Consider the following 15,809-nt stretch of genomic DNA (forward strand, 5'->3'; position numbering starts at 1 on the left):
TCCTCTTGCTTGAACATAACAGAAAAACGATTTGGATGGTCAGCCTTGTCTTTCACCACGTACTGGCTCACATGCCAGAACGGGGGACAGAGGGTGGGGAGGGGTGTCTGCTGCACAGACCCGCACAGGCCATCGGGACTGCTGCCCCCTGTGTGTCTCTGTGCCAGTTTGGCCACCTCCATTCCTTCTCAGCGGCATTCCCTATCGGGTGGGGACAGAAGGGTGTGGGGAGACAGAATAGTGAAGCTCCCATTTCACTCTGGCAGCTTCAAAGATTTGGAGTGTATGTTTGAGCCTGCATCTCAGAACTACCTTCCAGCTTTTCAGGGAAGAGTTGGGGAGGGTGTCAGGGTGTTGATACCAGGATCGGCAGCATCATTTGGTTGGAAGGAGAGACTCCCTAGCAGGGAGGGCAGAGGGACGGGTGCTGGGCACAGCATGACGGTGCAGCGGAACAAAGCACTGTAGGTGCACGAAGGGGAAGCGGCAGGACGTTGGAGAGGTTTCACAAAGACGGAAGGGGATGCCACCCCCTGAAGTGGGACTGGACTGAATGGTCAGTTCGGTGTTGTGGAGAAGGCGGTATTAGAGGCTTAAAGATTAGAGCTGGGGAGCGACACGGTCCAGCCTGTTTTGAGAACTCCGATGCCACTTAAAAGAAAAAATGTAAACATTCCTCCCACCCCCCCAAAAAGCAGACCGTTTTTAGGAGGTAATTAGTTCGCTGACTGTCTAGCAGGTAGTATTAAGACGTAAGCAGGGGACAGATGGAAGCCTCTTGAGCCCGGGATGACTGTAAGGAGAGGGGATTAAAGGTATTCATTCTGTCCTGAGTGAGAAGATGGTGTGACCTCATTGGAGACAGGGAACCCAGGAGGGGTAGACTTGAAAATTTTAGTTTGAGAAATGCTAAATTTTGAGGTGCTGGCAGAAAGCCCAAAAGATGTTTTATAGGCATTTAGAAGTTCAAAGAAATCAGGATTAAGCATTTACATTATCAGAAAGTTTGTCTTTCCCCAAAATGTGTGATACATACACTTGTACAGATTAAGTGACACGTGGACCCAGAAATGAGGTTTCCTGTCAAGAAAGTCTTGGGCTGGTCTCCAAGGGTCTTGAGTGGTCCTCCCTGTGCACACGTCCCCCTCACAGGTCAGGCTGAGCTTTGCGAAGGCACCAAGCCCCGCTCCACATACCACTGGTTTTCTACTTGGGGCAATGGTAGTCTCTTTACAAAGTACGTATTTCTAAGTGTGCTCTGCTGGAATTTCAGTAATAGCACAGTGGTCACACATGACCATGGTAATAGTGATGGCAGGATGGGAATGACTGGAGTTTGGTCAGTGTCTCCACAAAGTGTGAAAGGTGACATAAGAAGCGTACAGAGCCAGAAGACATGGACAAGATCAGGGCTTTGGAAGTGTCATCCAAAGGCAAGATGGGGCAGAGAAGACTCAGAAGAATGGTGGTCAGACGTAGTTCTTGGTTCTTAGGCAGGGAGAGCTAAGGAAGCATCCATTTCAGGGTGCTGTAAATTGCCTGAGTTAATTGAGCTTGAACATCTAACAAAGAAGTTGTTGGATTTACTATTAGGAGACATTTGGAAGTTTTGGGAGGAGCTGTGGTAATACAACTTACAAGAGCTAAGGAATAAGTCAGAAAATTAAGTTGAAGAACATGTCGGTTCCTTCATCCAAGTTGAAAGAAAACGGAAGAGGGGTGGGTCAGGAGTTTGAAGACAGAAGCCTGAAGATGAGCAGCACGTCTGTGGGCCAAGATCAAGCAGCCAGTAGGACTCGAGAGAGGAAGGGGAGGAATAAAACAGAGTCTTTGTCCTAAACATTTATACACATAAGAAACTAGTGTGACCATAAAGTGTGGAAACACGGGCAGGTATCATTTATGCTGACGGTGTGGCTCCATGCATCCTGTCACTGGTGAGGCTGTAACTCAGTGAACGCAGTGCACGAGCACATGTCAACAAACCCCCACACACGCACATCTCTACTGTCTCCAATTTCCACTGGCCAAACCTGCACCTACAGTATACCCCACCAGTAATCAAGGGGAATCAAACTACTTTTAAAACTATTTCCAGACTTCACAAGTTGCAAAAGAAAGTGAGCTGCAGAGATTAGAGGTATAACTTGCCAGTGGTCACATTCAAGTCTTTAAGGGTTGTTGTGTTCCATGAACCCCCCTACCAACTTGAGGGGGAGGCGTCAACAGGCAGAACCTCTGCAGTTCAGCACTAAAAGCAGCGCCATCTAGTGGTGAGTGTGCAGCAGGTCGTGTTAGTGTTTGGGGGGAGTTGCCTGTGAGACTTTCTAAATTTTAGTTAGTACAAGGTAAACTTTTTGTCACCCTAAGGCCATGCTGAAAGAATCATGTTTCAAGGCTGCCTTTCTTAACTGCTAAAAATCCAAAGGCAATCACCATAAGCCAGGACTCAGAAGCTTTCTATTTGGATCTTCCTTCAAAATCTTACAAGCTTCAGCATGCATTTCTTGCAGTTCCTGTGTTTCCTGAGCGTCCGTTGCAGAATGTCTCTAGGTGGACGCGGGAGACAGGGAACATGGGGGGGCTGCCCCTGGGAGAGGACTGAGGAGCAGGAATTAAAGGGATGATTTCTCGCTGTAAACCTATTTCTATTTCAAACCTTTGGATGTGACCAAGTTACTTATTTGCTTAACTATATGTTAAGTACAGGATACTCTGTACTTTTTTTTGTTTACGATTTTTCTAATGCAGGTCATGAATGAAAAACTTCAGCACTGCATGGAGCTAACAGATCTAATGCGGAACCATCTGACTGAGAAGAGGACGCTCCGCCTGGAGTGGATGATCGTCATCCTCATCACCATAGAGGTATCTTCTTATGAAAACAATAAAGTTGACGTAGAAAATGCTAGCGAGAAAGTATGACTGTATTCCAATTATAGAAAATGCTAGCGAGAGAGTATGACTATTCCAATTACTAAGTCTATTGAGAAGTGAGTTAAGTTTCACATGACTGCTAATATTTTGTAAATGCACTGATTTTTTTGAAGTGTTCCAGATTTTTAAAGATGGCATTTAAAGTTCTGGCTGTATATTTAGAATGTAGAGCCCAACAGTAGTACCTTTGCCTCTGATCTGCACTTGCCATATGAGAAGCACAAATATGTACTCTTCTCTCAAAATTCATTAATTGTACCCATAATTTGCCATGAAATTAATAATTCTCACTTTTTATCACCCAAAGGTGATGTTTGAACTGGGACGAGTATGTTTCTAATCAAGTGATGACCAAAGGAAAAGTATCATTGCAAGACATATTCAAGCTCTACAATCAAAGATAAATGTCCACTGTTGGGGAAAGTCTATTTAATAGGTATTTAATTTTTTAAATCAAGAAGTCGCTCTTACAGTCTCTTTCAGCTCAGTGTACTGCTGCTTTAATAAAAATGAAGAATCAGTGTTTGAGTCTGAAACACAGACAATTTGAAAGGAAGATGTTTTATTTAAAGAACTTTGGATAAACTTAGCATCTAGGAACTCCAGATAAAATTGTTACAGCACAAGGCTGAGATTTCAGACACTGCTCACCTCTACCCAGGGAATCCTAATCATGGTCCCAGCCGAGGACCTCAGGAATGTTAAAATAAACATAGAATAAGACAGGCCCTTGTTGATAAGAATATAATTTCATAAACCAATTTCAGATGGCAAAATTTGAGGTGCATGTTCCCTGGCACTTTTACTAATTTAATAATTTCCATCCCTTCTCTATAAGAGAAGTTAGTCAAAATATTCTTCCCACAGCAGCATATATTTTTTTTTCAGTTTCGCACATACTTTAGGAAATTTTAAAAATACCAAGTACAAAGAATTTAACATTTATATGCTTACCATCTTTCATTTTTAAAAAAGCAGCCTTCATCATTTTTATGCATAACTGCCTCACTGCCTGTCCCACCAGTGAATTTTAAGTTCTGTTTTTCTCATATTGATGAAAAGGATTCTTCCGTTCACAACTGGGACACTGTCATTTTGCAACTCATTTAGCTGCTATGTAGAATCCCACCAAGAAAATACACCTTCATCGCCCCCCCACCTCCCGATGCCGTAAGTTGCCGTGGCAGTGCCCCAGTGACCGTCCGATCTTTCACAGCACTCCACACTCTACAACAGTTCTTCCCACGGGGAGTCTTCCATCTAAGGTACCCATACCCCGGGAGCACCTAAGGCTTTCCAAGGAGCATGTGGGCATGGATCTCAAGAACTGCTTTCTAGGTCACGTTCTGTATGACATCTCCATGAAACTGCTGTGCTGCGCACACACTTGTGATCAATGTCAAACCTGTTCTCCTTTCCTATCTCCCCTTCTCACATTGTACAGAAGACGTCTCTTCCGCAGCTTGAATCTGAGTGTGGCCCACTGTATTTCAAAACCTTCAAGTACATTTAACCTTTGGGAAGCCAACAGGAGGACAGTTTGAAATACTGGTCAACAAAGCCTCCTTTAATAATGTTATCCCCTATCTAATAAGAGGGGAATTTAAATAAATAAATAAAGTTTGACTCCAAGTACCAATGTGTACAATTTATGGGTCAACTGTGCACTATAACAATTTTAATAAAGTATGAACATTTGATGCCTTCTGGTCATGACAAATTAAAATTATAACATATACAAATATGTTGCAAAGAAATAAGTACCTCAAGCATAAAAGTTTATTAGGACTGTTTTGTGGTGTAAATTGAACCAAAGCAGCTTTTCAAGGAGGAGAAGGAGCAATGTTAAATTTGAATCATTGAACCGGATAGTGGTGGACATAACTAATTATGGTGTTACATTCTATTAGATGCAATAGCTTTATTCTTAAATACCGATGTTTATATCAGAAATTACATGTTTTTCAACTATTTGAATTAATGACAAAAGCTTCAATGTAAGTTACAGACGAGTATTGAAATTTTTTGCAACACAAGAAAAGTATTTTCAAGGTCACAACTTTCCTAAGAACAAAATGATCAAGAAATCGTACCAGAATACTGAGAGCCTAAAGAGTTTCAGTACACACACCAGTGGCTCCTGAAGCACTCCTCAAAGTGTACCAAATTTCTATCACTCATGAGAGTAGAGCGGTTAAGGCCAACCTGGATTTTGAATTCTTGCTCCTACCAGCACGTCACTAGCTACATCACCTTGGGCAAATCACTGAACCTCTCTAGGCCTCATTTGTACAATGGGTTTAATAACAGCACTACCTCAATTCAGCATCCATACAGGAGATTAAATGGGGGATTAAAAGACCCCCAGGGTCCCCCTTTGAATCCACAGAGAAATACCAGAGGTAAAGATACATGTTAGTGAATCCTGCCTCCGAATCGATGGAGTGGTTCATTTATTTAAATAAAGCAGTATTTATATTTGTAAAGCAGTATTCCCACTGTCTCAAAGGCTGCACATTTTATATATGCCTAGCAGCTAGCTGCCAGCATGCACTCTGGGTGCCTTCTTAGACAGCCGCAGCATTCAGAGGCAGAGATGTTTCTACATATAAAACCAAAATACTTATGGTCCTCAGACCAAGTGCTCAAATAGCTGGGTGTCCATAATTACCAATTCCTGTGTTCTACCAGTCATTTAAAACCCGAGGCTGCAGTTACCTGTTTTTTTACAACTCTCAAAAGAGATTCTTCAACTTACTAAACTCTGGGGACCACTAACGTACAGCGGACTCAGTTTATACAATTCTAAGTAACTCATTGGCAACCTCCTGTTCCACTTAATGTACTAAGTACCAAACCTCAGGGTCTCAATTCTCTCCCTAACCCAACTGCATTGTCTCATCTCCCTGCTTTTGCAAACTGTCACTTCTGTGCTGGGAGGTGACGTGAGTGAGAAGGGTAATGATTTCAAATACCTCCAGTCCAAGTCTCTTTACTGGCAACTTTCTCCAATGTTTCTGAATTGGCTATTTGAAGGAAGATTTAAGGTCACTATTCTAAATGCCCTTTTCTCAAGAGGGTTAACATGATTTTTTACAGGCTACATTCTCACTCCTGCACAATTTGAAAATGTATTTAAATGTTCCTGTAAAAAGAAAATGTTTCAACATCCCCTAGACTTAAAATAGGCTGGAAAGCATGCAGGCTGTAAAACCTACTCACAGAGAGAGTCGTTTCTCCACACGTTTATGATGCATTACTTCTTGCCTCCAAGATACAGTGGTCACCACAGAAAGGGCCCCTCCTCTCATGAGGCCTGCATGCTAATGAAGACAGCAGGAAAACACGTGACTGAGTAATCTGATTAAAGGCAGAGACGCTGCGCTCTGCGTAGAGGAGTGGTGTGAAAAGTCAGGAAAGGGGAACACGATAGTTGAAGAACTTCGAGTTCACTTGAGGTTTAGCTATAACTACCTAAATGAAACAACTCAACACAGAAGAAACTCTTGGTAAGTATAAACTTAACTTCTAATTTAGCTTCTGGAAAACACTTGGAAATTTGCATACTATAGCAGAACAATTTTTTTAAAAAATATTGTTAAATAAAAATATGGACTACCCCGAGCCACCCGTGTGGCTCAGCTGGTTGGGTGGCTCATCAGTTCAACTCCCAGTCAGGGATAAGCCTGGGATGTGGGCCTGGTCCTCCCCCACCCCCAACAACTCGAGAGGTAACCAGCTGGTGCTCCTCTCCCACGTGGGTTTCTAACCTTTTTCTCCCTCTTTCCCCCTCTAAAAATAAATGAAATAAATAAATCCTTTTTTTAATAATATGGACTACAGTGCTTCTTGAACTTATTACTGGATGCACTTCTAGTCAAATCTAAACCACTTACAACTAGCCCTTAAATTCACAGCGTTGATCCTAATCTGCCTCCTGTTCTGAGTTCTGCTTACCTTAGAGATTTTGACTCTAAGCAGAGATGGCTTCAAGATCAGTTGGAAGAAATACTTGTCCAATGGCTGATTAATGAAATCCTTGAACTTCCTTTACGTGGTGCTTTTAGACCCTGGGTTTCCTGGCACTGAGGGGGTTCCTGCAGCAGCCAGACTTTCAGTGCTAAACAGGGAAAGGCGGGGGAAAGCAACCAGCTAGCCAGCCTCTCTTCAGAGCATATTTTAGAAATTAATGTTTAAACAGCTCCCTTTTTCAAAACAGGAGTCTACTGTAACTCTACAGATAAACTACTAAAAACAGGAACCTCCCCTTACCAATGATCAACCTCTTCCTAAAGAAAAACAAGTTGATATACTCAGACATGTACAATTGTTATCAGTCGGGAAGTAGTTTTTCCCTGTAAATATTCTTTCACTTTGAAAACCCCAAACAGTTCTATAAGCAATAATTCAGGCTCACATTTATACTGGTTTTATTTTTATTCTCACCCAAGGATATGTTTACTAATTTTAGAAGAAGGGAGAGAAACATCAGTGCAGTGCCTCCTGTACGGTCCCAGCCAGGGATCAAACATTCATCCTAGCTATGTAACCTCGAGACCTGGGCCAGAACAGGCAACCTTCTGGTGCACAGGATGATGCTCCAACCAACCACGCTACCTGGTCAGGGCTATGTTGCTTTTTAAAAAACAGTATTTCAAAATGAAGATAAAGTTCTTTAAAAATCAGTGATGACTACTGATACACGTTACTACTTAGATGAATCTTTCACTCAACTTGGGTGAGAAAAGCCAGTCTCAAAAGACTACATACTGCATGATTCCATTTATGTAACATGCCAGAAAAGACAAAACTAGAATGCAGAACAATCAGTGGCTGCCAGGAGGAAGGGGCTGGAGGAAAGGAAGTGTACAGAAGGACAGCATGAGGAAGAGTTTTGAAGTGAGAGACCTGTCCTGCATCCTGATTGTGATGGTGGTTACACAAATGTATACCTATATTAAAGTTTGCAACTATACACTAGTTCTAAAAATTTCTTTAAATCAGTAATTACTTAAAATGTTAATGATCCTATCATTCAGTGAGGTACTGTGCTAAGTAAGCCCCCTTACATACACTCACTTTCTTTATATTCACAAACCTGAGATAAATATTATCCCAATTTGGATAAAACAAAAAACTGCGGATCAGGGGTGTACATGCACAAAGCCAAACCGCCTAAGGAGAAAAGCCTGATTCCAACCCTGGTGTGCCAAGTCCTATATTCTTAACCACCATATAACATCCCATAGCCTCTCCCCTCTATTCATAAACACCAACCACTCTGTCTCCCAATGACGTCAGGAGGCTGTTTCCGCATCCAATTCCTAACTGAACAAACTACAGACAGTGAAAATGTGCAGGTGAGTAAAACATGATTCTAAAGCACCGATTTTCACCTTTTTCCATCTCATGAAACACATAAATGACTAAAATTCTGCGGCACACCAAAAAATATTTTTGCCAACAAAATAGGTGTAATTTTGATTAACAAAAATAATAGTAGTAATAGTAATCACCTACCCTTTTTGCTACAAAGTGACTTTTTTAAAAATCAGATACCTATACTTGTAATGTAAGGATTTCTGGTACCAAGACTTAACCAATCAGATGCAATCTTATGTGGTGCGACCAATAAAATGCAACTCTATTATGTGACCTATCTATTTATGGATGAAAACAGCATTCACAGCAGACAGCTTTGTTGTGTTGGCTGCTGTCAATACAGTAGCTGTCATTTTTTTTATTTGATCATCTAAGGAAGAAAAGTCAGTGCCCCTTGCTAAATAGATATTGCACATCTTAAAACTTCTTGTGGCACACCAGTTGAAATTTGCTTTTCTAGAGCAACACTGTGCAATATAACTTTTTGTGACAATGGAAACATACTTTAATATCTGTTCTCCAATATGGTAGCCTCTAGTCACACGTGGCTATTGAAAGCACATGTGGCTACTGTGACATGTTAATTTATATGGCCACGTGTGCCTGCTTGATACTGAACTGGACAGCACAGTTCTAAAAACATAAAACAAGAATGTGCATGCCAATTAAGAATAAGCAACTTATCAAAATATAATGACAATTCACCAACAATAAAACAATGCACGGTAGATGAATACTGAAAAAGTGGAGCTGAGAAATGCACAATGTCCAAACACATCATAAAACTACTGAAGATCTGTCTTAAAGATCTCCTTACCCAGCAGGATTCGGTTTAAATATCAACTTCATTTCTACTACTGTGTAAACTGTATACTAAGAGGCCGTCCCTGTAAGCAGCTTACAGCAGGGAGGGGGATACAAGCTATAAGCAGACAAGTCACAAGTAAGAAGAGCAATCACTGAAGTATATACAACTGGTGCTTCAGAGAAGAATGGGAACCGCCCAGGGTCCTGGTGGTAAGAGAAACCAGAAAGCAGTTTAAGAAAAAAGCAGCCATTATCCAATTCTGTAGTAGCAAAAGTGTAAGAGAATTTCCTCTATCTCCACCTATTGCGCAGAAAGGTCTAGTCGATTTAAAAAAAAAATTAAAGGCAAGCCTCAAAAACTGATCCTTGCTTTACTCACACTACCAATGTCAGGCTCTCATCCTGCTCCTTGTACAATCAGTGCAAAACTGGCCTTAGAACAATCCTTCTTGCTCCAGTTTCCAGGAAAATTTGACAGTAGAGGGAATTCTGGCCCAGATGGAGGCGTAGGTAGACACACTGTGCCTCCTCACACAACCAAAAGGACAACAACAAATTTACAAACAGAAAACAACCAGAAATGCCAGAAAATCAACTGTAGGGAAGTCTGACAACCAAGGAGTTAACTTAAGAAACATTCATCTAGGATGGTAGGAGGGGCGGAGATGGGCAGCTAGGTGGGGAGTACTAGCAGCAAAGCAGCAGATGGCAGAGGAGGTGAGCAAGGCAGTGGCTGGGGGAGTGAGTGGTCCCACATTCACATGCGGATAAACCAGGAGGAACAACTGGGGAGCGAGACAGACTGTACAACCCAGGGTTCGAGCCAAGGGAAATAAAGCCTCAAAAACCTCTGACTGCAAACACCTGTGGGGACTGAGGCAGCTGGAGAAACTCCCAGCCTCTCAGGAGAGTTGAGAGACCCACAGGGTCCTAAAACATATACAAAACAACTTACCTGGGAATAAGCACCAGAAGGGCCTAATTTGAAGATAGCAGTGGAAGGGACTGGAAGCCAGCATAGAGCTAAGCAAGCAGCACTGTTCCCTCTCGAACCCTTCCCCCCCATTCAGCACCACTGCGTAGACAAGTGGGTTGCACTGCCATGCCAACACTAAGGCTCCGCCCCTTATTATGTAACAGGCACACGGAGACAAAAAAAAATTGGCCCCAATGAAAGAACAGATTAAAGCTCCAGAAACAATACAACTAAGCAGTGAAGAGACAGCCACAGCCAACCTATCAGATGCACAGTTCAAAATACTGGTAATCAGGATGCTCACAGAATTGGTTGAGTGTATGGTTGCAAAATAGAAGAAAAAGTGAAGGCTATGAAAAGTGAAATAAAGGGAACCAATAGTGAAGGGAAGGAAACCAGGACTTAAATCAATGGTTTAGACCAGAAGGAAGAAAGAAATATTCAACCAGAACAGAATGAACAAACAAGAATTCAAAAAAAATGAGGAGAGGTTTAGGAACCTCCAGGATAACTTTCAATGTTCCAACATCTGAATCATAGGGGTGCCAGAAGAAAAAGAGAGCAAGAAATGAAAAACTTATTTGAAAAAAAATAATGAATAACTTCCCCAATCTGGCAAAGGAAATAGACTTTCAGGAAGTCCAGGACGCTCAGAGTCTCAAAGAAGTTGGTCCCGAGGAGGAACATACCCAGGCACACCATAATTACATTACCCAAGACTAAAGATAAGGAGAGAATCTTAAAAGCAGCAAGAGAAAAGGAGACAGTTACCTACAAAAGAGTTCCCATGGGACTATAAACCGATTTCTCCAAAGAAACCTTGCAGGCAAGAAGGGGCTGGAAAGAAGAATTTGCAGTTATAAAAGGTGAGGACCTACATCCGAGATTACTCTATCCAGCAAATCTGTCATTTAGAATGTATGGGCAGATAAGGTGCTTCCCAGATAAGGTCAAGTTAAAGGAGTTCATCATCACCAAACCCTTACATGAAACGTTAAAGAGCCTTATCTAAGAAAGAAAGAAAAAATATGAACAGATAAATGACAACAAACTTACAACTATCAACAACCAAAACTTAAACCAAACACAAACTAAGCAAACAACTAGAACAGGAACATAATCACAGAAATGGAGATCACACAGAGGATTGTCAGCAGGGAAGTGGAGGAGGGAATGGGGAGAAAAAGTATAAGAAATAAGTAGCATAAACAGTCAGTATAAAATACACAGCAGGAAGTTAAGAATATTATAGGAAATGTAGAAGCCAAAGAACTTATATGTACTACCCATGGACATGAACAGGGGTGGGAGGTACAGGGCTGAGGGGAATAAAGGAGGGGAAATGGGACAACTGTAACAGCATAATCAACAAATATATATATTTTTAAATTTCACAGCAGAAAGTAAGGGTTCTTTACACTCAAACCCTAATTATCTTTAAATTATAACATCTTTTAGGTCCTGGAAATCTGCTAATTGGTATTGTCATACAGTAGTACAATCTTGTGGACAGATATAGACAGCCTCTGAACTTAACAATTAGTTTGAATTCATTTAGTAAGTACCTTAAACAACACAGCCTTGAACTGTGCAGGTCCACCTATATGCTGAATTTTCTCAATAAATATAGTTGGCCGTTCGTACCCACAAGCTTCACACCAACCAAGAAAGCCAACGGTCTTCAGATTCAACCAACCACAGATCAAAAGCAGTATTTTCACATTTCCACATCAGTTTCCCAACCAAGGATCTAAACTATACTTTTTGAGCCCCAGCCGATGTGGCTCAGTTGGTTGCAGCATTATCCATACACAAAAAGGTTGCAGGCTCACATCTCCAGTAGGGGCACATATGGGAAGCAACCAATCGATGTCTCTCTCTCTCTCTCTCTCTTTAATATCAATAAACATATTTTAAGAACACTTTTTAAAATACTGTTTTCAACATGGGGTTGGTTGAATACACAGATCTGAAGGGCTGACTGCAGAGAAAAGTTTTGATTGGCCCTGGCCTGGTGGCTTGGTTGGTTGGAGCATTATCCCGTACACCAAAAGGTTGCAGGTTCAACTCCCAGGCAGGGCACATTCCTAGGTTGCAGGTTCGATCTTCATGCAAGGAGTATTTGGGAGGCAAACAATCGATGTTTCTCACATCAATGCTGTGCTCTCTCTTTCCCTTCCTCTCTCTAAAATCAATAAAAAACATATCCTCAGGTGGCAACTGAAAAAAGTTACAATCAAATTTTCAACTGGGGGGGAGGGAGGGAGTATCAGTACCCTTAACCCCCACATTCAATTGTCAACTGAGTATTTTCTGTCTTCAAAAACATCAAAGGAGTGTAGGGGAGATGCTGGTGTGAGGAGTCTAAAGCCATAGACATTAAGCATTACCTGTAGGACAAAGAAGTTGCAAGCATAACTAGATTACATAAAAGCTTACAAATTGGAAGACTACAGAATAAGTTATACACTGTAACTTTAGAAAAAAATTTTTCTTAAAGATCAGCCAATTTTCTCATTTTTATTAGCACAGATTATTCATGACAAAAATCAGAGAAAAATCTATTTTTTTCTACAATGAATGGCCCTGGGCTAGTTCATACTTAACTTCTTTGAGCCTGCTTTCTCAGACTTCAGACTGAGGAGTGAGACTAGATACCCTCAGAGATAACAATGAATTAACTATGATATTCAAAGATAATTACTTGCAGATTGACTTCAGGAAAGCTTCCAATTCAATCCTAATTCATCCATAAACAGGAAACACGTAAGAATTTTGCTGGTTATTAAAATATGTCAAATTCTTTGATGCTCCTCCCTTCAAGACAAGGAGCTTAACACCTTTCCCTTTGGCCTTAGGCTGGCTTTAATGACTTTTGTTTTCTTTTTTAATCCTCACCCAAGGATATGACCACTGCTTTGAGAGCAGGAAAGAGCGAGCATGTGAGAGAGTGAGAGATATCGAGATCTTAATGTGAAAGAAACACTGACCAGCTGCCTCCCACAGTCCGACCAGGAATCAAACCACAACCTAGGTATGAGGTCTGACCAGGAATCCGAATGGCAAGCTTTTGGTACAAGGCACAGCATTCCAACTGAGCCACCCGGCCAAGGTATGACACTTGCTTTTAACTAACATTATGTGGCAGTGATGGTGTAGCTTCTTCCTGGCTTTCTTGATTCACTGTTTCTGGGGGAAGCCAACCACCATGTTGTGAGGAGACTCAAGCAGTCCAACGGAAAAGAACAGACCTGCCATCTTCGAGAACTAATCTGCTGGAGCACAAGCCACCTTAAAAACAGATCAGATCCTCTGGCCCAGTGAGCATATTGACTGCAACCTCATGAAAGACCCTGACCCAGAACTACCAACCTAATTAAGCTACCCACCCCCAGATTCATGACCCACAGAAACTGTAGGAGATAAAACAATTTTCAAACTTTGAAACCTGATCCATTTGTGATCAATGAAGTCAACTTTAGGCTCCACAGTTGGTTTTTTAAAATGAATTAGTTAACCCGGCTGGTGTGGTTCAATGAATGGAGTACCAGCCTGCTAACAGAAACGTCGCCAGACTGATTCCTGTCAGGACACATGCCTGGGCTGCAGGCCTGGTCCCCATTTGGGGGCGAACGAGAGGCAACCAACTGTTGCTTATCTCACACATCGATGTTTCTCTCCTTCTCTTTCTCCCTACCTTCTCCTCTCTCTGAAAATAGATAAACTTTTTAAATGAACAAGTTAGAAAAGATAGAAGACTATATAACAGGTAACAGGTACTATTTCCTAAAATTCTGTTTCAATTTCACATGTATATATATATACCAAACAGCATTTACCAAAATATATTTCTTAGCCTCGGTAGTGAAGTTTGAAACCCACAGCCTATACTTAGGTTTAAGACAAAACATCCCCTAAAGTATAGGGAATCTTTATGGAATGTGGTCTCGACAACAACCAACTATAAAACAGGCATTTTTCCATAAATTTTATAACAAAACCAATGATATATAAGATACTCTTAAAATACATCTTGTCTGATTTCTATGTTAAGCTTGACATAAAACCCACAGGGCATGGTAGACTTGTAGGTCTAGCATGTAAAAGCATATTGTTTTCCAAATCTAAGAGGTTACCCATAAAATGCTGTAACGAAAAAGCTGCTATGGGACCTACCCACAGTTATTATTTCCTCTTTTAATAATCAATGTTAAAGGAAATTCCATCTTCAACCTGAGCACACACACCTGCAAATTTCTACCACAAAAAAGAAGTCAAGTACAGTATTATTAAATCACTTTCTGCCCACTGTCCAAGTCTCACTGGAACTGTCTCCTTCAGAACATAAGCAAGCACATATTTTTCTCATGCCTCAGCATTACATATCAAAACTTTCAGCACTACAAGAGTTTGCAGAATATTTATGTATAACAACTTTTGATGAAACCACTTAGATTATTTCCTTGCACTGTGGTTTTCTTTGAATATGTGTGAAACTATTTTTGAACTCCTAAATTGCCAAGTGTACTTCCAAAATGCAAAATAAATCAGTGCATAAACACTAAACAGATGATTTAACGTATTTTTCTTATTATTTATTCCGGGCATTTGTGAATTTCCCCACCACACTAACAGCCTCTCTTGGTCCTATCCTGAGATACACAGCTAGCCCTTCTTGCAAGGATTAAGGTTTTCTCCCCAGTCTTTGCATAGGCATCCATCTCAATATTTAAACTTCTTGGCAAGCTGTAAAAAGCAGGTATGATCTGCATAACACTTCCTTATAATGCTATGAAGTGATAGTGACTAAAAATCAAAATAATTAGCATGCCTGACAAAATTCAAGTTTGCATGCCTGTCCTGAGAAAACTAGCACCTCCTGAAGAGAAAGCAGACTGGTCCTTGATGGCACTTGCTCTAGGAATGAGACTGAGTTTCAGGAATCACCCCTGGGTCTATTTTTATACATCTACATAGAATATAGTACTGAGAAACTACTGGCTGATTTTAATAAGCAGTTTCTTTGATTCAAAGCCAATTACTAAACACATAAGCAAGCTTCTATACAATAGCTTCAACCTACAACTTTAACATTAGTTTTGCCCACTTTTTTCCTTTAGTTTTTTTTTTAAATCAGTTCACTCTCCATGTGAGCACTCACTCCATCAGACCATAAACTTCAGAAAGTTCAGAGTCAAGGTCTGAAAGAACTGAGAACCCAAAGATGACTTTACTATGACTTTCTACCAATCAAAATCACTTTAATTTCCTAATAAGATGAAACAGATCTCAACTGTAGAGACATTCCAAGACACCAAGCATACCAGTCTGAAGGCCCACTTTGATGTTTTAGTGATAGTGCACCAGAAATACTTATGTCAGGGACAGAACTTGGTTTTGCTGACAGACATTTAACTACTCGACAAGTCATTTATCTAGCTGATCAAAGAACAAGAAAAGTTCAAGGCAGGTATGCACTAAATCTGTTACTCACTTTGGACTACTACAGTTACACAGCTGCTTATTTATTCTGTATTCAAAGAAAGAATTAGTCATCAGCAGCCCTAGTACAACTAACTAGATTACTAAATCAAACTCAAAGAGTTTTAGAAGGGAATTCTAAAAGTATGTATTTATATGAATTGTTAAATACATACAAATTAACTGTCTTAAGATACTGAGTTTGCCTTAAATATTTGTGAACTAT

The 15,809-nt window shown here is 40.8% G+C and overlaps 1 protein-coding gene across 3 annotated transcripts in view; it reads left to right on the top strand.

Moving 5' to 3' along the window:
- Positions 1 to 4,572, top strand: part of RMND1 (required for meiotic nuclear division 1 homolog) — a 43,441-nt gene extending 38,869 nt beyond the window's left edge. For all 3 annotated transcript variants that reach the window (XM_037156856.2, XM_037156858.2, XM_037156857.2), the window contains exons 11-12: positions 2,752 to 2,868; positions 3,245 to 4,572. In XM_037156856.2, the coding sequence (XP_037012751.2) occupies positions 2,752 to 2,868; positions 3,245 to 3,277 (150 nt within the window). In that variant the 3' untranslated portion in view covers positions 3,278 to 4,572. The remainder of the gene's footprint in view (positions 1 to 2,751; positions 2,869 to 3,244) is intronic.
- Positions 4,573 to 15,809: the final 11,237 nt, after the last annotated feature.

Source organism: Artibeus jamaicensis, unplaced genomic scaffold, assembly GCF_021234435.1.
Source record: "Artibeus jamaicensis isolate MK-2021 breed Jamaican fruit bat unplaced genomic scaffold, CSHL_Jam_final contig_497, whole genome shotgun sequence".
In the NCBI taxonomy this organism is placed as follows: Eukaryota; Metazoa; Chordata; class Mammalia; order Chiroptera; family Phyllostomidae; genus Artibeus; species Artibeus jamaicensis.